The sequence below is a fragment of the Myotis myotis genome, unplaced genomic scaffold, assembly GCF_014108235.1.
Source record: "Myotis myotis isolate mMyoMyo1 unplaced genomic scaffold, mMyoMyo1.p scaffold_m19_p_18, whole genome shotgun sequence".
In the NCBI taxonomy this organism is placed as follows: Eukaryota; Metazoa; Chordata; class Mammalia; order Chiroptera; family Vespertilionidae; genus Myotis; species Myotis myotis.
This window is the reverse complement of record NW_023416322.1, coordinates 17,632,770-17,656,284: the sequence shown is the minus strand read 5'-3', so window position 1 is coordinate 17,656,284 and position 23,515 is coordinate 17,632,770. Positions and strand designations below refer to the sequence as shown.

At 37.9% G+C, this 23,515-nt stretch overlaps 1 protein-coding gene across 2 annotated transcripts in view; it reads left to right on the top strand.

Moving 5' to 3' along the window:
• The window catches only part of RNF2 (ring finger protein 2), a 29,340-nt gene extending 6,075 nt beyond the window's left edge, over window positions 1-23,265 (top strand). The window contains exons 1-7 of one of the 2 annotated variants that reach the window (XM_036342825.1): window positions 8,669-8,689; window positions 13,243-13,331; window positions 16,686-16,846; window positions 17,485-17,700; window positions 19,565-19,837; window positions 20,617-20,788; window positions 21,200-23,265. In XM_036342825.1, coding sequence (XP_036198718.1) covers window positions 13,245-13,331; window positions 16,686-16,846; window positions 17,485-17,700; window positions 19,565-19,837; window positions 20,617-20,788; window positions 21,200-21,301 — 1,011 coding nt within the window. In that variant the 5' untranslated portion in view covers window positions 8,669-8,689; window positions 13,243-13,244 and the 3' untranslated portion in view covers window positions 21,302-23,265. Of the gene's footprint in view, window positions 1-8,668; window positions 8,690-13,242; window positions 13,332-16,685; window positions 16,847-17,484; window positions 17,701-19,564; window positions 19,838-20,616; window positions 20,789-21,199 lie in introns of those variants that run through there. The other variant, XM_036342824.1, reaches the window with a different exon arrangement.
• The last annotated feature ends 250 nt before the right edge of the window (window positions 23,266-23,515 follow it).

Genomic DNA, 23,515 nt, shown 5'->3' with positions numbered 1-23,515 from the left:
CACAGCATCCACAGATCGAAGCAGCAGATCTCCAGGAAAAAGGAAAACCTCTGGATGAATTTCTGATGAAAGCCCTTACAGGTCATCTCAAGGAAGTTTTGCTTTGGCTCTAAGAAACTCCAGCCCAGTTGGATACTGATGAACTCCCTGCTGCCATGAAGGGTCTTGGAACTGATAAAGACACTCTGAATGAAATTTTGGCATCAAGAACTAACAGAAATTAACAGAATCTATAGAGAAGTATTGAAGAGAGAACTGGCTAAAGACATCGCCTCAGACGCATCTGGGGATTATTATTATTTTTTTTTTTTTTAAATATATTTTATTGATCTCCCACAGAGAGGAAGGGAGAGAGACAGAGAGCCAGAAACATCGATGAGAGAGAAACATCGATCAGCTGCCTCCTGCACACCTCCCACTGGGGATGTGCCCGCAACCCAGGCACACGCCCCCGACCGGAATCGAACCCGGGACCCCTGAGTCCGCAGGCCGACGCTCTATCCACTGAGCCAAACCGGTTTCGGCATCTGGGGATTATTAAAGGCTTTGCTTTTTCTTGTTAAGGATGGCTAAGCTGAGGATCTTGACATAAATGAGGACTTGGTTGATTCAGATGCCAGGGCATTATATGAAGCAGGAGAAAGGAGAAAGGGACGGATGTGAATGTGTTTAATACCATTCTTACCGCCAGAAGCTGTCCCCACCTTTGCAGAGGGTTTCGGAAGTACACCAAATGCAGTCGGTATGACATGAACCAAGTTCTGGAACTGGAGATGAAAGATGATGTCAAGAATTGCTTTACAGCTCTGGCTAGTGTGGCTCAGTTGGTTGAGTGTTGTCTTGTGCACCTAAAGGTCGCTGGTTCAATTTCTACTCGGGACACATGCCTGGGTTGCCAGTTTAATCCCTGGTCTGGATGTATATGTGAGGCAACTGATGGATACTTTTTCTCTCTCCCCCTCTCCTTTCCTCTTGCTCTAAAAATAAATAAAAACATTTTTTTTAAAAAGAATTGCTTTACAACTATTTGGAAATATGTCAGAAACCATCCGGTGTTCTTTGCTGAGTAGCTTTATCAAGCCATGAAGGATGTTGGAACATGTCATGAGACATTGGTCAGGATTATGCTTTCCCGTTCTGAAATTGACATGAATGATACCAAAACATGCTATCAGAAGTTATATGGTATCTCTCTCTGCCAAGTCATCCTGGATGAAACCAAAGGAGATTATGAAAAAATTCTTGTGGCTCTCTCTGGAGGACAGTAAACATTCCCTTGATAATCGGAAGATTTTTAAAATCATGTAACTATTTTCATTCCATATTATAGACTTAAATAGGGAAGTTTCTTCAGCAGGATTAGTCTAACTGCTTTCTGACAACTGTAGCCTATAAATCATTTTTTTTTAATATATTTTATTGATTTTCCACAGAGAGGAAGGGAGAGAGATAGAGAGTCAGAAACATCAATGAGAGAGAAACATCGACCAGCTGCCTCCTGCACACCCCCCACTGGGGATATGCCCGCAACCAAGGTACATGCCCTTGACCGGAATCGAACCCAGGACCCTTCAGTCCGCAGGCCGACGCTCCATCCACTGAGCCAAACCGGTTTCGGCTATAAATCATTTTTATATTACAATTCTGTGTAAAAGAGATAGGCTTACTTAAAAAAATATACCCCAAACTATAAAACCCCATAAACAGGTGGTTCTAGTAACATTACCTGAGAAAGCTGTTTATGCTTGATGCTGCCACAAGACGTCCTATTCTACGATTGGCTTACCAGTTCCTTTCCTGGGCGGCAGACCTCCCTGCGTAGCGGCCATAGTTCCTGACTTTGGAGAAAGAAGAGGAAGCTGCAGGGACTTTAACTCCTAAGTGGGATGGGGAGAACTCCGGCATGTCCGATGGCTACGGGCTAAAAGTCAGCATGATTGCAGATGGTCGTTTGGTAGCTCAATGTAGAATAAAGGACTCGAATTTAAAAAAAAAACAAAAAAAAAAAACCAGAAAATAAAATGTTTTTACAGGAAAAAAAAATACCTTTGCTTACCTTACTGGTTATTTGTAAAGACATAAGAGGTGATGTAGGTAAAGAGGTTTTGTAAAGAGCAAAGCACATTATAAATATAAGGGCTGTATGTGAAGAGAGACAGACTGATTGATTTATGACATGGATCCTGGGGCTAGTTTTGTGTCTGTTTCCAAATTTTTTATTTTTAATATTTAAAAGAAAGTTGTTGGGCCCTAGCTGATTTGGCTCAGTGGATAGAGTGTTGCCCTGCAGACCAAATGGTCCCGGGTTCGATTCTGGTCAAGGGCACATACCTGGGTTGCGGGTTCGATCCCCAGTAGGGGGCATGCAAGAGGCAACCGATGAGTGATTCTCATCCCTGATGTTTTTATCTCTCTCTCCCTCTCCCTCTCCCTCTCCCTCTCTGAAATCAATAAAAATATATTTAAGTAAGGAAGGAAGGAAGGAAGGAAGGAAGGAAGGAAGGAAGGAAGGAAGGAAGGAAGGAAAAGAAAGTTGTTGGGGTGAAAATGATGTATGGGAGTAGTGGATGTTCTTTAATCCTACTTTTCCCAAGTCTGGTTATAGTGTAATATTCCCTCCCCCAACAGGTTTGAGGTGGTATCTCATTGTGGTTTGATTTGCATTTCCATGATGATTTCAGCATCTTTTTATGTACTTGTTGGCCATCTGTATGTCTTTGGAAAATGTCTGTGCAAATCTTCTGCCCATTTTTAAATCAGATTTTTTTTCTGTTGAGTTGTATGAGTTCTTTACATATTTTGGATATTAGCCCGTTGTTATATATATGACTTACAGTTATTTAATTCATTCAGTAGGTTGCCTTTTCTTTTTGTTGATGGTTTCCTTTGCTGTGTAAAAGCTTTTTCGTTTGATTCCATTTGTTTTGATTTCGTTGCTTTTGTTATAAAATATATGTGTGTATTTAACTATAGTTTCATTGCTAATAAGATCGGGATGTCCATAAGGGCAGGTATTATTAGCAATTAATATACGTGTATTTAAAAAATATATATCACCTAAAACATGCTCTTTTTATAGATAAAGAGGTTTAAATATATTGACTCACCAAAGTCACGTTGATTTCTAGTATATATGAGCTATGCCAAATTTTTGCAGCTTTCATGAACCTAAAATTTATGCTAATCTTTAGGTTTATCAGAGCTGTAAGATTTCTTTCTATCCTTAAAGTTTTTGTTTTCAATTTCATGCTTCTTTTAAGACCCTTGCTTTTGAAGTTGCAGTAGCTGCTTTTCCAGTTTTAAACTTTGGATCTGAGTTGCAGAAACCAGGTGACAAGAAAGTCCTGCAGAGAAAAAAAAAAAAAAAGATTAAATTAGTTTACCTTTTGGAATTGAATCCCAGTCTTACTGCAACTATTCCCCATAGTAGTTGTTTTTCTTTTTTATAAGAGAAAATCTACCCCATGTAACAGAGGGACACTAGAAACATATTCTTCACTCTTCTGTTCTTATCTATTGTTGTCTTAAAACTGTTAAAATCTGTGCTTATTGTAATATCGTAGTAATATTAATAATAGGAATTGAAAAATGGAGGGAATCCTGCCTCCCCACGAACTCCAAACAATTTTTACCTTCTAGAACATAACTTTTTTATAGCTGTAATTGTAGCATAGATGCAAATCAGTGGCTTCTCTCATCACTTTACCTTGTAAGTATTACTAGTCATTGGATATGGTATTAATAATTACTACTTTTAATGATTGAAGCAATGTCATGTTGATTTGCAGCAAATGTCTCTATGCTAATGTCATTATTATTGTAGTAGTAATAATTGTATGTTTGGTGCAGTGGCTAAGGGCATGGCCTTCTTAGTCAAACAGACCTGCGTTTGAGTTTTGCCTCTGACCTTTACTATGAGACCTTGAAGCAAGTTGCGTATTTATTCATTCATTTATTTATGTTTTGGCTTGATTCCTTATTTATTAAATGAGAGCAATTCTAGTACCTACTTCATAGGGTTATTAGGCTTAACCAAAATTTCAGAGAGGAAGGAAAGAGAGAGAAACATCAGTGGTGAGAGGATCATTGATCAGCCGCCTCCTGCATGTCCACTACTGGGGATCGAGCCCGCAACCCTGGCATGTGCCCTGTCTGGGAATTGAACCGTGAACTCCTGTTCCTTGGTGGACACTCAACCACTGAGCCACACCAGCTGGGCAAAAGTTACCTATTATTAATAACAGTAGAGGCCTCTCGGCCTGGCCTGCAGGGATTGGGCAGAAACCGGCTCTCCCGACATCCCCCGAGGAGTCCCGATTGTGAGAGGGCAGTTCTTGGGTGACGCACCCCCAGAATCAGGCTCCCTCCTCTCTGGTTCCGTTGCCTCACACGAGAACCACAGCTGCCAAGTCACCACAGCTCAACAGCTCCTGCATTAAGTGTCTGCCCCCCGGTGGTCAGTGCACATCATAGCTACTGGTTGGATGGTCACTTAGGCTTTTATATATGTAGATAGATAGATTGATTGATTATTTCCTAGGACTAGGATAACTCGGCGAAAGAATATGAATATGAATTTATATCTCTGGAAATAATTTGGCTGCTTATTAAAAGGGTTATTCCAGTTGCTGTTAGAATGAAGGCATCAGCTTTCAACCTTTTTTTCTTTATCTAATTGTGTGTGTGTGTGTGTGTATGTGAACTGCCTCACGACAAATTTTTCAGTAGATTATGCTCATGCCAAAAAGGTAGACCCTGTCGGTGTTTGCATTTTCAGTGGTATAAGGCAGGGGTGGGCAACCCCTGGCACACGTGCCAAACATGGCACGCCAGTAACTTTTGCTGGCACGCAAAACCCTCTCTTATAATCTTCCATTTACAATTGTGAATCTTTGTTCTCAGTGATGAATTTTGTTAAGTCTCCTAATGGAGTAGCCTGACGGATGAAAGTAGTAGCTCATGCATATCTCTGAAGGTCACGAAATATAAACCTGATGTAAAATCTCTGTCATCAGTGATGCAGCAGCAAAAGTCCCACTGATAATATCAAACGGAGTCATAAAGTTTTCTCTCGGACTATCAGTGTACATGTATACATTAAAAATACCGTAAATGTATTTTTCATCATCTGTATTTTTGTCGCTCGAATGAATTTTATTATTTCTTCAAGGTTCTTCACATACGTACACCTTAAGAGATATCAAGTAGGCGTAACATGTTCTCAAAAAAGTAGGGTTGGCACACAGAAGAATTTTGAGTCAGAGATTTTGCTGGTTTTGGCACGCACTCACAAAAAGGTTGCCCACCCCTGGTTTAAGGGAATGTTTCTGTGACTTCTTACATTGTTACCTGCTAAAGCTGACATGTGTTTATCAGCACCTCTGCTGCTTCTGACAGAAATCTACACTTGATGGGGATGTCTCTTCCTAGGAAAGGATGACAACCTCGGTATACCACTTTTCAAAAGTTAACTTCTGTTCTGGCATGTTGGGCTTTGGACTGCAAGTCAATAGTTACTAGATTTCTCTTTTTAGCTTTGTCATTAATGATACACTTATATAAATCTTTAAGCTTTAAGATGTAAAATACTTGTCAAATATAGAGATACTGATCTGTCTGTGTCATTAAATATGTAGATATTTTTTGGAGGCTAACCATGTGTGCTGATGGCATAGAGTCCACAGCAAATAAAACTGGTTATTGCTGCCATATCAATATGCTTTCTTCTTTGCAGTTTCTTATAATCTGGGTAGGGATGTGAAATAAAGTTGGTAGCCTCCCTTGCTCTAATTAGGAACTCAGGATTTTTCTGCTTTGCTCAGGAAATGACCATTGTTCTTTGTGTCTCTTGGTCTTAGGGCACTGGGAGAATTAAAAGTTGCCCCTCTCTAAGAATGTAGTTAGTTTTTGGTATAGAGTTAGTGTGTATTCAAAGCTGAGAGCCTAAATTTTGCCAGAATCTGAGGTCTAAGCTATTAAGTCAGTAGTTTGTAGGCCGCTAGATAAATACAGTGGGGCCTTGACTTACGAGTTTAATTTGTTCTGTGACGGAGCTCATAACTCAAATTACTCGTATGTCAAATCACTGTGACGTTCGCTGCGCCAACTAGCGGTGGGGGGATATCTGAAGCTGGCTCGTAACCCGAATTTTTTTGAGCTTGCAACTCAAAGCAAAAAAATCGGCCGAGAGATGACTTGTATCTCAAAAAAACTCGTTAGTCGGGACACTCCTAAGTCAAGGCCCCACTGTACTGGGATGAAGGCAATATACTAGAAACCCCTTAGGCAAGCAGGGATTAAGACAGTCTTAGAAGTTACAAAATTTAGACTGGCAGATGAGAATCAGAAGTAAAGCACCAGTGTAAGGAATGTCTTGTCAGAGAGACAGATGAGTTAGAATTCAGGAAATCAACAAAAACGGAAAGTTCTGACCAACTGGGATAAAAAATGAAAACACAAGAGAAACAACTCCCACTCCCAGATGTACATTCTCTAGCATCAGTATACAGTTCAGAAAAAGATCTATTGCTAACTTATTATTTAAAAATATATATATGCCAGATGGACGTGGAGATGTATAGTTTCAGCAATTTTCTTGAAGACAAAGTGCAGAAACCCTTGGCTTTGACTTTTGAATGATAGATGTTTGAACTTTAATACACAATATGCCTCTTATTTTGAAAAGAAAAGATTGGAGGAAATGGATGACTGGCTGTGTTTGATTGGAGTATTCAAGTTAAAAGATGTTGCTAATGGTAGACTTTCTTAGGTAAAGAGAAAGGACCATCGTTAGGCATCGTAGAGGTAAGGATCTTTTTTATAGCAAGCTTTTGATCCACAAAATATTAGTGCTAAGAAGGGCTCTTGATGCTACTTAATGTAACATTTTATTTACAAAGAAGGAAACCGGATCCTCAGATAAAGTGGTTAGCCCCAGTTCACCCAAGAATTTAGAAGTAGAGCTTTTTTTTACCACGTGCATGTATTTGTAGAAAACTTGTGGCTACTCCTATGTGAGTAAACAATATTCCTATTATCAAATTGTCTCCACCTAGTGGCAACAGTTATTTTGCAAGGCTGAGTATAAACATGGGAAAAACTGTTAGGGGTAACTTTATTGATGACTCCTTTTGAAGAAGAGTCAGCCTGGTGACAAATTGTGTTGCCTTTGCAAAGGGAAAAGAGGAGACAGTGTGCCTAATAACCTTACTAAGGAATTTGTAAACTCTACAGTTACACGTGAATTAGGCAGTACATTTATTGCAGAACTTGGTGTGTTAAATTTGTATTTTAGAGTTTTCGTACACACACACACACACACACACACACACACAGATATTATATAAGCATATATATTATATAAGCACATGTATATTCACATGTATAATTTTTCCTCTTTGTTAAGATAGCATGGTAAATCAGAGAGAGATGAGCTAAACAATAACTGATTTGTTTAAAGTATTTACATATGAATCCTTTTTCCCCCATTGACCTCTCCCCACTGGTCCCTGCTGCCCCCTCTCCCCCCCCCGCACATGCCCTCACCGCCCTACTGACTCTGTCCATGGGTTATGCTTATATGCATGCATACAAGTCCTTTGGTTGATCTCTCCTCCCCACCCCCCATGGATTGTATGGTCTGTTCGATGCTTCTGTGTCTCTGGATCTGTTTTATTTCATCAGTTTATGTTGTTCATTATATTCCACACTAGAGGCTCGGTGCACGAAATTTGTGCGGGGGGGGGGGGTGTTCCCCCAGCCCGGCCTGCGCCCTCTTGCAGTCCAGGAGGGCTTAGACCTGCTCCCCATGACCGTCAGTCAGACATCCTTAGCGCTGCTGCAGAGGCAGGAGAGGCTCCTGCCATCGTTGCTGCGCTTGCCAGCCTAGAGCCTGGCTTCTGGCTGAGTGGTGCTCCCCCTGTGGGAGCGCATTGACCACCAGGGGGCAGCTCCTATGTTGAGCGTCTGCCCCTTGGTCAGTGCGTATCATAGCGACCAGTCATTCTGCCGTTCAGTCTATTTGCATATTAGCCTTTTATTATATAGGACTAGTAGCCCTGCACACGAATCTGTGTGCCAGTAGCTCCCTGCGTGGCCTGGCCGCTCCATGCCCACTGCCCAGAGGCCCTTTGCGGCCTGGGGTGAACACTTGCCTCGTCGCTGCAGCAATGAAGCAAGCATTCTGCCAGGCCTGTCACGCTGCCTGCTCTCAGTGGCCACCCCTCTACCCCGCCCCGGGACTTGGGGACTCCGGTGGGGCTGAGAGGACTGGGCGCCACCATCTTGTGGCTATGGGTGCCGCCATCTTTGTGACGGAGTGATGTTAATTTGCCTATCACCCTTTTATTAGATAGATAGGATATGAGTGAGATCATGTGATACTTATCTTTCTGGCTTATTTCACTTAGCATAATGCTCTCCAGTTCCATCCATGCACCGGTAGATTTTTTTTCTGTCCAGTAGCATTGCCGGTGAGTTGTTTTTGAGCTAAATGCAAATAATCCATAACACTGATATATGGTGGGATAATTTTGAATATAGTACTCTTCCTATAACCTGTGGTTTAATTAGCAAGCCCAGTTTCCTTTAATCCTTATTCTACATTTTCTTTTCACACTGCATGTTCTTTTCTCTTACAGTTTTGATTGCTATAAGCTGAAATTTCCCATCAGAACCTTTCATGCTTCAGGTGTGTTTATGCTTCTGGGTCACCTGCATATACCCCAGATGCAGCAAGCCCAAAACTGAAGTTAGCTTCTCATCCCTTTCTAGAACATGCATATCATTTCCTGTTTAAAAATATATAGAAATTTTTAAAAATATATTTTGCTATCTCACTTTAGATTATTTCTTCTTCTTCTTCTTCTTCTTCTTCTTCTTCTTCTTCTTCTTCTTCTTCTTCTTCTTCTCCTTTTTTAGTACTGATTACTAGATGGCAGCTTGTGGTTTTATTCTCCTTTTTTTCTCTTTTATTGTATCCCATGTATTTTACTTCCCAAGAGTTTTTCAGCTCTGCCCCTTCTAATTCATACTTATTATAAAAATGTAGGCATTTTTTCATTTGGATTATTGCACAGTTCTTTAACTAAATTTTGCTTCCACAGGTCCATCCTCCACTGCTGCTGAAATTGATTTGTGTGTTTCAAATGTAAATCTGATTTTTTGTCATTCCACTGTGGATTTTTCTCAACATCTTTGCAAGGCATAGTAGGCCTCCCTAATCTGGTCCACCGTTTAATTCTTCAGCCTCTGTTTTACTTCCAACCTCCCTCTTTTCTGTTAAGCTAAAAATAAAAAACCAAAAATGAGAGGCAACAAGTGTTTATTTGGGGTCAAAAGAATTGCAATTCTGGAAATACTGATTCAGGCAGAGACCTAAAAAATGTCCTAATTACAGGGTGAGCACAAGGGGTTTTTATTAGAAAAGGAGGGAATAATTACATGAATAGAAGAAAAAAATTTCTATTGGTGCCAACAAACTGAGTTAATATTTTAGCTATACATGGCTGGTAACTGATTCTGTCTTCAAAAAGAATCCATAATCATTAGTTTTTGTGCTCAGAATGTCTGCTTTTCTGTTGGCTTTGCAAATGGTTGTTTGTAATACAATGTTGGTTTTGCCCAGTCCAAAGCTTATTTTGCCCAGTTCAAATATTCCAAAGGTTCAAAGCCCAAGGTATACAAAGTACTTCCTCTGGAATGGCTTCTCTGGCTCCATTTTTAAATGGCTTCACTTATTTCAGCTTCTCACATTTCACTCATTTAGTAGTGAACTACTTGGAGTTTCATAAACACCCCATATTGAGTTGTGCCTTTGCTTATTATGTTGGTCCTTCTGGACTGCTTGCCTTTCCTTAGTTGGTTAACTTACAGTTAACCTTAAACTCTCCTCTTCCAAGGGAGGAGTTTCTTTCTCTAGGAAGCCCTTTTCTGACTTCTCCTCCATGTGACTACTACTTTGTGCTTTTGTAGCATTTACAAATTGTATGGAAAACATGGTTCAGGGCCCACTAGCCAATAAACTCTTGGAGGGTCTCATTTCCTATCACATAGTAGCTCTCAATAAATGTTTCCTACTCAATTGGTTGTCATTGTGGGTCTGTTAGCTTCTAATATGGGTAGACAGGGACAGAAGGAAAACAAGGCTGCTGCTGATATAACTGATGCTGCCTAATATTAGACCTTGATAGGTGTATCTGAAGCTTTGGGGAAAGACTGTATTGGGCCATTAAGAAAGTATCTGCGTTGTGGAACAGGGGTTGCAGGAGTAGTGCAGAAGAATGAAATAGTGATGAGTGATGAGAAATATTATAAGAGGGCACAGATGATCTAGATTATCTAGGTCTGCATTTTAAGTGGTACTTTAAAAAAATCTTAGAACATTTATTCTTCCTGTAACAATAACTTAATTATATAGAGGTTAAAAAAACATTAAGTCTGTTACCAGTACTCAAAAACTTAATTAAGACTGGATAATGAAGCTCTGTAATTCACCTTTGAAATGTTTCTGCTCTGTGTTCCATGATGTGGAAAAAAATACAAGCCAGTTAGGAGTTGATTATATTTTTAGATAAAGAAGCTATTAGGTTAGCAAAAATAATTTAGTTGAATATTCCAGTTGTTTAGTACAATGACAACTTTCAGTAAAGAACACTTTGTCTTTAGATGCTTACAGAAATTAGTGTCTGTCTTATGGTTGTCACTTTAGATTACAAACTGCTGCAAGTGGTTTTCATGAGGTGATACTGCAGGCAATGCTATGATGGCAGTTGAATTGCTTACTCAGAATTTATCATTGCTCCCTAGTTTGCCTAGTCTGACCAAAGGATAAAGGCCATATAGGGTTCTCTACACTTTACCCCAATATTCTTGATGATCAGAGAACAGTCTTCCTGGCCTATATATATTATCTTAATCCCTTCAAAGAAGGTATGTGGGAACTTAGTGTACTTTTGTCCTGAATATAATTTCTATACAGTATTCATTTTCAAAAAAAATTGTTAGTCTTCTTAAAGCCTAAATTATAGGGTAGTTTTAGGAACCAAATTCTGCATGGTAGAATGATAAATATTTAAAAGCTATATTTATTCATATTATCCTGGAAGTAGACACAAAATTTCAGGGACAAGGATGGATAGATTATTATTACAGCAATAACTGCATCAGTTCCCCTGTGCCTGAGTTCTTCTCCCCACCCCACCCCCGTTACCCCGAAAGCTATGCCGTAAGAGCTATCAGGGGTCCTCAAACTACGACTCGTCCCAGGCCCGCAGTGCGCATATGTGGAATGTCTGAGGGACAGTGAACTGGCCCCCTGTTTAAAAAGTTTGAGGACCTCTGAGCTAGATGTTCATTTGGTAGGCGAAGAACCTAAAAATATGAATCTGGGAGCTTGTGTAGTTGTTACCTCACCTCCTGAGAAAGGGAGAGAAATCCTTGCTCCCTAATGGAAACAAATTCTCCTTAGTTGAAAAGGAGGATACAATCTTTAGCATGTAAATGAACTTTTCTGGGCGGGGTGGATATCAGAGAGGTCTTAAACTTTAAGGCCCCTGGAATGTCTCCATACTCTCATCCCTCCTGAAATATAAAAGCATATGTCTAGAAAGATAAATCTCTTACCTATTCAGTTACCTTTGTGTTTTAAGACTTTTCTGAAGGACAAGTGTTTTTCTGTGTCTGTTGTTGTTTTGCTTCGGGCCCTAACCATACAGAAACACAAAAATACTTTCTCTATGCATAGAAACTGATAAATCTTCCTTTTGTCTTCCCTTTCCCATGATAATTTGAAGTGACACTTTTTTAGTCATGAACAGGTCAAACACTGTTATGATTGTCTAACTTGAGCTCCTTTCTTTCCATCATAACCGTTGTTGAGGTGTTCAGCAATAAATACCCTGGCACGTTAGGTTCTGGTTAACCAGTTTTTCCTGAGGGCAGAGCTTAAGAACAGAGTGACCAGTGACTTAAAGTGCTAGAAAGCAGCTTTTGTATCTTTGACAAAAGTTGGACTAGAGGCCATGCTGTAGAGTCTCAAATTTTCCTGATTTAGTTCTAAGTTCCATGACCATGACTTTAAAAAAAAGTATTGTTTTAAATAGCTGTTGTGTGCCAGGCACAGTGCAAGGTAATGGGGATATTGTGGAGAATAAGATAAAAGTGCCATAGTGGGAGGGTAAGGGGAGCGGGGGGAAGGAAGACATGAAAGAATGGCAAAGTAAGAATTTTGTTAGACTTCATGAAGGAGCTAGCTATGGGAAAATCTTTGGGGAAAAGAGCCTTCTGTTACAGATAGAAGGATGAGCTAGTGAAGGTTGTAAAATGAAAATGAGCAAGACTGATAAAGAGAAGAATGACAGATGTGGCTGACAGATGGTGAACAGAACTCAGAATCACAAGCATCTTTAGGTGTTTGGATTCTGTTTTAATTTCTAAAACAGGCATGATAAACATTTTGCTCTATAACTAGCTTTTTAAAAAAATTTAATGTTTGTTGTGTACATCTGTTGAACTCCATGTCAGACATACAGCTTATATAGTATTCTGTAATATATATATTATATATTACATATTCTTATTGACATATTCTTATTAGCCATATTCTTATTGACAGGCATGCATAGACTTTTTTTTGATATTACAAATAATGCTGTCAATTTTTGGTTCTTAGTTTTTTCCCTCCCTGTCTCCCCAATAGGTGGGGATAGGATGGCTAGAATGCGCAAGAGTTGTGCATTTTCCTTCACCAAGTCAGTGAGGTTCTGGATAATACCCTGGCAGGTTAGGTTCTGGTTAACCAGTTTTTCTTGAGGGCAGAGCTTAAGAACAGAGTGATCAGTGGCTTAAAGTGCTAGAAAGCAGCTTTTGTATCTTTGATAAAAGTTGGACTAGAGGCCATGCTGTAGTGTCTCAAATTTTCCTGATTTAGTTCTAAGTTCCATGACCATGACTTTTTTAAAAAGTATTGTTTTGGTTAAGACTGTTTTGTATACCTTCAGTAATAATTAAGTACTTTCTGTGTGTTTATTTTGGGCATTCAGAGATTGGTTAGTCTCTCTTGCTTTCTAGTAGTTTGTATTATAAATGGAGAGATTCTTGAGCTTTTTTTTTTTAATTTTTGAGGAGCCAGTGTATAATTTTTATTTTTATTATCCTCAGGATTTACAATTCCTAAAAATCACTTTTGAGATTTATTTCCCTTTCAGATACTAAAATTGTTTTTTCTTTCTTTTTTATCCCTAGCAATGTCTCAGGCTGTGCAGACAAATGGAACTCAACCATTAAGCAAAACATGGGAACTCAGTTTATATGAATTACAACGAACACCTCAGGTAATGTAGACTAAGATAATGGGAAATATGATACATATGTAAATTGGGATACATTTTTAGAAAATGAAAACTTGAAAGAATATAACAGTAATAATAAATTGATATACAAGTAGTACTGACTTGTGTATATTTGGTTGACACTTCATTCATTCATTCAACAAATAATTTGAGTGCATATTCTACAGATCCTAAGCTAGGCACTAGGTGAAATGGTGAATAAAACATGTAGCACCAGCTCTTAGAATTTATAGACATTAAACAGATAAACATCCATAGAATTATACCTTGAGAGATTGGGTAAAGGAAAAGTCCTCAGTGCTGTAATAAATAATAGCTGGGGGAAGTAGGGAAGACTATTTTCAGAAGGTAAACATGGGGAAGACTGGGAGTGGAAGCAGGGTTGAAGGAGATAAGCGTACTTACAACTGATCTCATTTTAAGTTGGTGATGCCTATAAGACAGGCAGTGATGCTAACTAGAGAACTGGACTAAAAGTTAAGTTTTAGAGATTGGCAGCACATTTACAGCATGGTGAATAGATAAGATCGTCTAGAAAGAGGAGGAGAGGGCCTGGATCTTCATCCAGAGGAGCTTCAACATTTAGAGATTAAGTAATGGACAAGGAGCCAGCAAAGGAGACAGGGAAAAGCAAGGAAGAGCGAGAGAGAGGGGATAAAATCTATGAGGAAGTGTTTTAAGGAGGAGGATTCAGTTATTGTTTTCAACAGTATTCAGAAGATGAATAAGATGAGCATTACAAAAGTGTACATTAGATTTGGCAATATGTACTTGGTGATTTTTTTCAAGAGATTCACTTGATAGATTGTGCTGCTATGTCGAAGGGGGAAAAAGTGAAAATGCATAGGCAATTCTTCAGAAAAGTTTGGCTCTGCAGTGGAGCAGAGAAATGGAGCAAACACTGGAGGGGGACATAGCATTGGGAAGTTTTAAATTACTCCTTCCACTTCCCTTGTTCAACATTCCCCTCTCCTCCCCACCTCTCCACCTTGTCAGCTCTAAGGTGCATCATGCACATTTCTCTGTGCAGCAACTCTATGGAGATACTACTCTGGGCTGATTTAGTGGAGGAAAGTTAGCTAAAATCTGAGAGCAGATAGAATAGTCAAATGAGTGATACACTTAATAACATAGGAAGGAATGTATTTTCAGTAGGAGGAGGTATACTTCCTCCTTATAGGAAAGAAGATGATTATGAAATTTGAGGTAAGGTAATGTATTGAATGTTTAGGTGGAGAAGGTCTGTAGATAGAAGAAAAGGTGTTCAATACTGCTCAGTAATTGGTTTCTCTAACAAACTCATTTTTCCTTTCACTACAATATTGTAGTGAAAGGAAAAATGAGTTTGTTAGAGAAACCAATTACTGAGCAGTATTGAACACCCATTTGAGTCTGGTGAAAGTTTTAGTGATACCCGTCTGGTTGTGAGATTCCCCCCGTCTTACCCCCACAGTGCTGCTCTGCCTGCACAGGTACAGGCCTGGAGAACAGGGTTGGGATTTTGTTAGGCAAGTTCTTTCTAAACAGGACAGACTTACTAGCTGAGTCATCATCATTCTCTTTGATTATTTCCTCATTAGAGGTTATAATTCCTAAATCAGAAGTTTGTGTATGTATTAAAACTAAGTAAAATAAAATATAGAAAGTGCTTTATGTAGCGAGGCTGAAACATGCAGACACTTGATAATAGTGATAGTTATTGTAAATGTAAATATATTTTACTTGCGTTCTTTATGGACAGTACCTGTTATTTCTGTCTTTCCTTGTGGGGTCATCAGTCTTGGACCCTTTAGAGAAAGCAGGTACTATGGAGAGGCAGTGGAAACAAGGGAGTGTCACTAACATGGGAAGCTCCTTATTTTTACTTGCGTCTTCCTTTCCAGTAGTTACTGAATCTCTTTTCTTATTCCATCTGGGCCATATTGGTGGCTTTTGAGCTAGGTAATTTGTTCTCAATGCCACCTTGTAGGAAGAGTGGATAGTGGTAGGAAGAAGTAGGAGTCACTAGTCTCTCTGCAGCTGGGAGATGTGTACATTGGAACTCCAAATGCATTTTATCACATTTTTTAGACATGACAAATAAAAATACTTCAGATATACTTTGGTTTATATCAGTTAGCCTGAGAACCTGACCACTTTGTGTAAAATTGCTTTTGTGGATCAAGACTTTTTAAGTTCCAAAAAAGTGATTTTAAAACGAAATAGTTAAATTGTGTATCAGTTAGAGAATATTTGTATTAGAATCTTAAAATCTTTTTAATAGATGGCATGAAATGTATAACTTACAGTAGTCCCCTCTTATCCACGGGATTACATTCTCATACACCTAGTGCATGCCTGAAACCACAGATGGTACTAAACACTAAATTCCATCTATTTTCCTATACAGACATACCTAGGGTAAAGTTTAGTTTATAACTTAGCCAATTTCATGGCTAGAAGATTCCTTCTTACTATAGATCTTAGTATCCTTATTGAGAACTTTCACCTTTTTATTTAAAGAAAGCACTTTATGGCTTCTCTCTGTCATATCTAAATTGCCAGCATCGCTACGCTACTCTTGTGCTTTGGGGCCATTAGGAAGTAAAATAAAGGTTACTTGAACACAGCTCAAGATACCTAGACAGTTGATCTGATAACTGAGAAGGCTCCTGTCGCCAATGTAAGGGTAGCTTGTGTATACAGTGGGGATATGCTGGGCAAAGGGCTGATTCACCTCCCAAGTGGGATGGAGCAGGACAGCATAAGGTTTCATCACATTACTCAGAACAGTGCACAATTTAAAACCTCTGAGTTGTTTATTTTTGGAATATTCCATTTAAAATTTCGGACTGTGGTTGACCATAGGTAACTGAAACCTCAGAAAGTGAAGCCACTGATAAAAAAAGGGGGGAACTATATTATCAAAATGGTGTAATTCTGAAGACGGAAGAAACTTGCTCATTTTGCAGGGTAAAGAATGATGTCAAATAGTTATTTAGAACCACATAACTGGTTAATATGGCTAGAACTAAAACCTAGGTATCTGATTCCTAATTCAATGCTTTTTTTTTATTACACCAGGATAATTTACTCCTAGTTGTCTTTTAGATACATTAATATATTATCTTTAGCATTAAAATAAAAGCATTTATATATAACGCATTGGTGGAGGCAGTGAAAGGAATTGGGGGACGTTATAGCCGAAACAAGATTGGCTGTGAGCTGACAGTGGTAGTGGCTGGGTGATAGGTATGTAGATGTTCATTTTTGTCATTCTTAATACTTTTGTGTATTTGAACTTATCCACAATAAAAATATAGGTAGCGTTTAAATTTTAAGTTCCCTCTTTTACAGGAGGCAATAACGGATGGCTTGGAAATTGTGGTTTCACCTCGAAGTCTACACAGTGAATTAATGTGCCCAATTTGTTTGGATATGTTGAAGAACACCATGACTACAAAGGAGTGTTTGCACCGTTTTTGTGCAGACTGCATTATCACAGCCCTCAGAAGTGGGTATGTTGAAATGAGTTATACTAGGTACTTCAGCTGTACCAAGACAGTGCTCTATGGATTTTGAGAAGTACATACTCTAGAAGTATTCATTTGAGAATTGGAAATTTTCTAAACTCTAGGTTTGAATCATTGGAGTATCTTTGTTTTGAAACAATTCATTTTATACATTTTCAGAAGCTTTATAGGATTCCTATTTGTTTTGAGGAAATTATGAAGCCATGGTTTTTCTATTTAAGTATACAAAATGGTATCCTTATGAATTGTTTTAATAAAAGAATTGATAACATAAATTAACATAGGTGATTATTTTTTGCTTGTATGTCATGGGAATGAGAAAGGGGAAATTAATATTAGGAAAAGAGTTGATTTCTATTTCTAAAAGTGGCTATAAATTATCATTGGTGATAATCAAATTTTTCCTTTGACAGTAGTATAGAGTATCTGAGGTTTTCAAAAATCTTGCTTACCCAAGATTAGTCAGATTTTTAATAAAGTTTAAGTTAATCAGTTTAAATTTCTATGACTTCTTAAAGATATTAGAATTAAGATAATGTAACTATTCCAGAAGCTAGATATTTTTGTCTTTAGCCTAAAGGTACTGGCATTGTTTACATTGTTTTTCCTTTCTTTTTATTTAGCAATAAAGAATGTCCTACATGTCGGAAAAAGCTAGTTTCCAAACGATCACTAAGGCCAGACCCGAACTTTGATGCACTCATCAGCAAAATTTATCCAAGTCGTGATGAGTACGAAGCTCATCAAGAGAGAGTATTAGCCAGAATTAATAAGCACAATAATCAGCAAGCACTCAGTCACAGCATTGAGGAAGGACTGAAGATACAGGCCATGAACAGGTATATGGGGAAGAAGGTGGCCATTTTCCTGAATACTTTATTAAATATTGAATTTATTAACAGCCTTCATTTTGAAAAAGACAAAATACAAAAAGTAATAAATAGTAGTTCTGCAAGATTACATTTTCATGCAAGTGTGGTATATGCCTCCAGGTATCTTATATGCCTGGGTTTCCATTTAAAACACTAGAACTTTTGAATTCTCTTTTATACCCACTTCTCCCTCCACTTACCTACTGTTCTATTTCTCTTCTTTTTATAGCAATACTTCTTAAAAGAGTTGTCTGTGCTCACTATCTCTACTTCTTCCATTTCCTTTTGAACCCTCCAGTCAGACTTTAATTCCTTGTATTACTGTTATCAAAAGTTACCAGTGGTGTCAACATTGTGAAATCTAATTGCTGATTCTCAGACCCCATCTTACTTTAGTAGCATTTTACAAATTAATTTCTCTGAATAATTTTCTTCTCCCGGCTTTCAGGAGACCATATTTTCCTGGTTCCCTTTGTATTTTATTAGCTATTTCTTATCTGAAACTTACCATGTATAGACATGTACTGAACTTTTTTGTCCTTACCCCCTATTTTTCTTCATTCTTGCTCATTTCAGTTGATGGCAGCTCCATCATTCCACTTGCTATCTAGGCCACCATTATCTTTCATTTGAAGAACTGAAAAATCCTCATGAGTGGTCTTTATACTTTCCGCGCTTACCCCCACATAATCTATTCTCAGCACAGCAGCCAGAGTGATTCTGTTAAATTGAAAGTCAAATCATGATTCTCCTTTGCTTTGAGGTCTCTAATAACTTCTATTAATACTCAGGTTAAAAGACCTTGGCTTCTAAAACCCTACATAATTTGGGCACCTTCTCACTCCCATTCTCTTTTTCTCTCTGACATCTAATATATTCAGGCCTCATCATTTTCCAAAGTAGGAGATGCCGGTAGAGTCCCATCCATGTCTAGTTCTCACCTTGGCTGAACTTCAGAGTCACTTGGAAAGTTTTTAAATCCTAGGGCTTCAGGTAACACCTTAGACCAACTAAATCAGAATCTTTGATTGGACTCAGGCATCACTATTTAAAGTTTCAGGAGTGGTTTTAAAGTACAACCTTTAGTCTGGCTAGTGTTGCTTAGTGGTTGAGCCTTGACCCATGAACTAGGAGGTAACCGTTGGAGTCCCAGTCAGGGCACATGCCTTGGTTGCTGGCTCAATCCCCACTAAGGGGGCATGTAGGAGGCAGCCAGTGGATGATTCTCGCTCATCATTGATGTTTCTATCTCTTCCTCCCTTATTCTGAAATCAATAAAAAAAATTTTTTTATAAAAAAAAAAGAGCAACTTTTAACCACTGGCTTAGAGGTTAAACTCCATTAAACTCACCTAAAATTGTATTTAGTAAAGCAAAATAAAGTATTATAATTTTTAAAAAAATTTAAATCACTGTTTATATTCACTATTATTTCATTATTAGTTTCAGGTATACAGCATATTGTTTAGACAATAATATATTTCACAAAGTGTCCCTCCCCCAATATTTCTAGTTCCCACCCACCTTTCATCATATATAGTTATAAAGTACTAAATTTTGAGTGTATTTAAAGTTACACAATTCTTTTTAAAAAAAAATAATTTCTCTCTCTCTCTCTTTTTTTTTAGAGAGAGAGAGGGGAAAGGGAGAGGGACTAGGGAAAGATAGAAACATTGATGAAAGAGAAACATCTGTTGGCTGCCTCCTGCACGCCCCCTACTGGGCTTTTCTAGAATTTTCTAGAATTCTAAAGTTCTGTAAACATGCTTCAAAGGGGTTCATTAAAAATGCCTAAGTACATTTTCTGCAACGCCTTTTTGTTTCTTAACTAGACTACAGCGAGGCAAGAAACAACAGATTGAAAATGGCAGTGGAGCAGAAGACAATGGTGACAGTTCTCACTGCAGTAATGCATCCACACACAGCAATCAGGAAGCAGGGCCCAGTAACAAACGGACCAAAACATCAGATGATTCTGGGCTTGAGCTTGATAACAATAATGCAACAGTGGCAATTGATCCAGTAATGGATGGTGCTAGTGAAATTGAGTTAGTGTTCAGGCCTCATCCCACACTGATGGAAAAAGATGACAGTGCACAGACAAGGTAAGTGTGTGGGTTAGTTTTAGATTATCTGAATTCAGGAAATTTAATTGGGAGTTAAAGGCAATTTTGCATAAGAAAGAAGGGCAATATTTGCCATCCAGTTGACTGTCAGGGTTCATTTGGATATTCTTGATGCCTAGGTTGTTGTTTTTTTCCTCCATGCTTCCCATCCACACTTGGATATCCGAAAGGAATGACCTGATTCTCCTTCCTAGAGGAGGGAGAAAAAAGGGTCACTTAAATTTCTTAACAGTGATACTGGGGTGCCAATAAACACCAGAATTCTTGCTGGTGAGGATGGCACTGTACCTCAGCTTTCTGCCTGCCATTGAGTGCAGATAAACATCAAATATTTGCTCAGTGAGTAAGTGATGAGTATACCATACTTTAAAAAAAAACCCAAGATTAGCACTTTTATGCTCAGTCTTAAACACCAGAAAATTGATGAATTTTTAAACAATAAGCAATTGGTCATATTCTTGCTGCTGTCGACAGCAGGACTTTGATCATTGGGTTGAGATGTTTGTTCTTTTTCCTCAGTACTGTGTATATTTGTTGGATTTTTATCATTTTATATCACATTTTTATGGATGCTTTTGTGACCTGGTAGATAGTCTACTTTCAATAAGGAATTTTTAAATAATAGATGATTAAATTTCTGATACTATTTTATCAGTAATAGAGACATTTACATTTTATAGAAATGTTTTAGTCCTATAATCTAATTACATTTTCATTATTAATTTAGAAATGAAATTTCTAATGATCTATTTTTCCAGATACATAAAGACTTCTGGTAATGCCACTGTTGATCACTTATCCAAGTATCTGGCTGTGAGGTTAGCTTTAGAAGAACTTCGAAGCAAAGGAGAATCAAACCAGATGAACCTTGATACAGCCAGTGAGAAGCAGTATACCATTTATATAGCAACAGCCAGTGGGCAGTTCACTGTGAGTATTCTATAATAATAAAAATATAATATGCTAATTAGACCAGACAACCTTCCAGAGGAAGCTGCAGCGGCAGGGGCCGAGGCAGAGGCTGTGGTGGGGGCCGAGCCCCTTGCACGAATTTCATGCACTGGGCCTCCAGTTTAAAATAATAGGCCATTGAAACTGGGAGTGAATTAACCATCTGAGCGTGGCCAGTGGTGGGGTGGGGCCTAATAAAATGGCACAGGACAGGATCCTGACACCCCGAGAGATAGAGAACAGGGTAGTTAACTTTTTGATATGTTTTATGAATAGTATAAGTGACAAGTTTATCCTAAGCTTTTTTTTTTTAAAGGTGGACTTTTAATAATGAGATGGAATACTATGCTTTGAGCAGTTTTCATAATTCTTTCTCTCTTATTGTTTTAGGTATTAAATGGCTCTTTTTCTTTGGAATTGGTCAGTGAGAAATACTGGAAAGTGAACAAACCCATGGAACTTTATTATGCACCCACAAAGGAGCACAAATGAGCTTTTACTAAAACCAATCTGGATAATGAACTTTTTTTATAGCCTATTTCTTTATTATTAAAGATGTATCATCATTACTTTTATGGACAGTATCTTGGATATGTTGTTCAACTTCCTTCCTGAGCCAGCCTCGTTTATACTCTTAGGATCTTTTCCCCTTAATTTAAGATTTCCTTTTTGGAAGGGACTACAGTTATTCAGAACCTTTCTTTCCTTTTAAAAATATATCTAAGTAGTATGTCTTTACAAAGTATGGTTTCATTTGGAGCACTCTTTGACCCAGGAATTTTCATAATTTTGGATTCTTTTTTTTTTAATCTCACCTGAGAATATGTTTTATTGATTTCTATAAAGAGAAGAAGGGAGAGAAACATCAATGTGAGAAACATCAATGGTTGCCTCTTGTATGTGCCCTGACTAGGGTCGAAGCTGCAACCTAGGTATGTGCCCTGACTGGGAATTGAACCTGCAACCTTTTGGTGTATGGGATGATGCGCCAACCAGTTAAGCCACCTGGCCAGGGCATGGTTCTGTATTCTTAAGATTCAGTTGGCCATCTTTTTCCCTCCCCTCAAAAGTTTAGGCCTTACAGAATGTGAAATAATATGTATTTTGACTTTTTTTCCCCCTGGAGTCTTGTATGTTTATAGTTTTCTATATAAGCTATAGTATTTCATGAAGACCAAAGCTCAAATTTACTGTGTTCAAAAATCAGTTCTCATAGGATTATTATTTTCATGGTCTTATCTTCCGTAATCTCTGTCTCTCTTTTTTTTTTTTACAGAAAGGTTCTTTATGAACTTAGTGTTCATTGTCATGCAATGTTATTTTTTTTTCTATTTCTCTCCTACTCTAATTTTGGAATTTCTGATCCTGGGAAAGAATCAAACAAAATCTCAAGTTCAGTGAGAACTTGGTTCATTTACAGATTTCACTGAAGAAAGAAATATTATATTGGTCTTATGTAATCTCCAGGTATATATTTAAAGAGGTCTTTCTTTTTGTATTAGTTCTGTCAGTGCAGTTCCTTTATTATGTATGTTTGATGATTTTCCTATTAAAATATCAGAGATATGGAGATATTTTGCACTTTAGCCTCGATGAAAAGTACAAGATATGTTCAAAGCTTCCCCAATTTTTTCTGTGTTGGTAGCTATGTAAGTTAATAACATGGCATATGAACTAATGATATGGGGAAAAATGTTTGCTTCTGTTTGAAAAATGTTTTTAGTATTTTGGGTTGCCATATATCAGTTTATAAATTTGGTGCTTTGCTAATTACACTCTAAAGAAGCAAGTTAACAGAGCTTAGACCTGCCTTGATATGTAGTAAAAGATAATTCTGTAGAAGGATGTCAGCCAGGAGAGTAAAAGTCATTGTCTTCTTAATTTAGTTTTATATTGAGGGACAGTGTTCAGCGTTTGGACCCAGAAGGCTTTATGATGGCAGGTCAGAAATAAGATGGGATTATGTGTTATTTTTCATCCCTGTTCTGCTATCAGGTATGTTTCCAAGTTTGTATTATCACAGTATTTACAAAGACATGTTTGCATTGAGAAATGGACCCTACAGGGTTTTTACCAGGGGGGAGACAGAACCATAACTAAAGTCTTATCTAGATCTTGGAACTATTTATCTGTCATTTTTGACATTTTGGGGCCAGCTTGAGGTTTTAAATCTTCAATCCAATATTAAAACGTAAAGGCTTATTCAATTTTTTACCATTTTACTGAAAATACTTAAAATATGTTTTTATAGTTTTTTTGGTAAACTGTGCCATGAAATTTGAAAACCATGAAAAGTCACGGGAACTTTTGTATTCAATTACTTTTTCTGTTGTAATGTTACATTGTATAGACTATCAGTGCATGCCCACTCAATATAACCCTGGTTTTGTGATATAACTGTTTAGATTTTATTGGTGACATTAGATTAGTGGTTGCATTAAATAACTAAATTCTCATTGTGATTATTAATTGAAATTTTGTCTTTAAGCAAAAAGTTATTTGTGAATATAAGCTTTGTGCTTAGAAAATGTATGTGTTTATATTTGCCAGTTTGGGGGTGGATGTAAATTCTGCATCATTAGTGAATTCATTCAGATCTGTAGTCTTTTGCAAAATATAGTTATAGATATTTGATAGATATTATAGGTATTTGATAGAGTAGTGAGTGCAGTGTTGTATGTGTGTGTGTGTGTGTGTGTGTGTTTG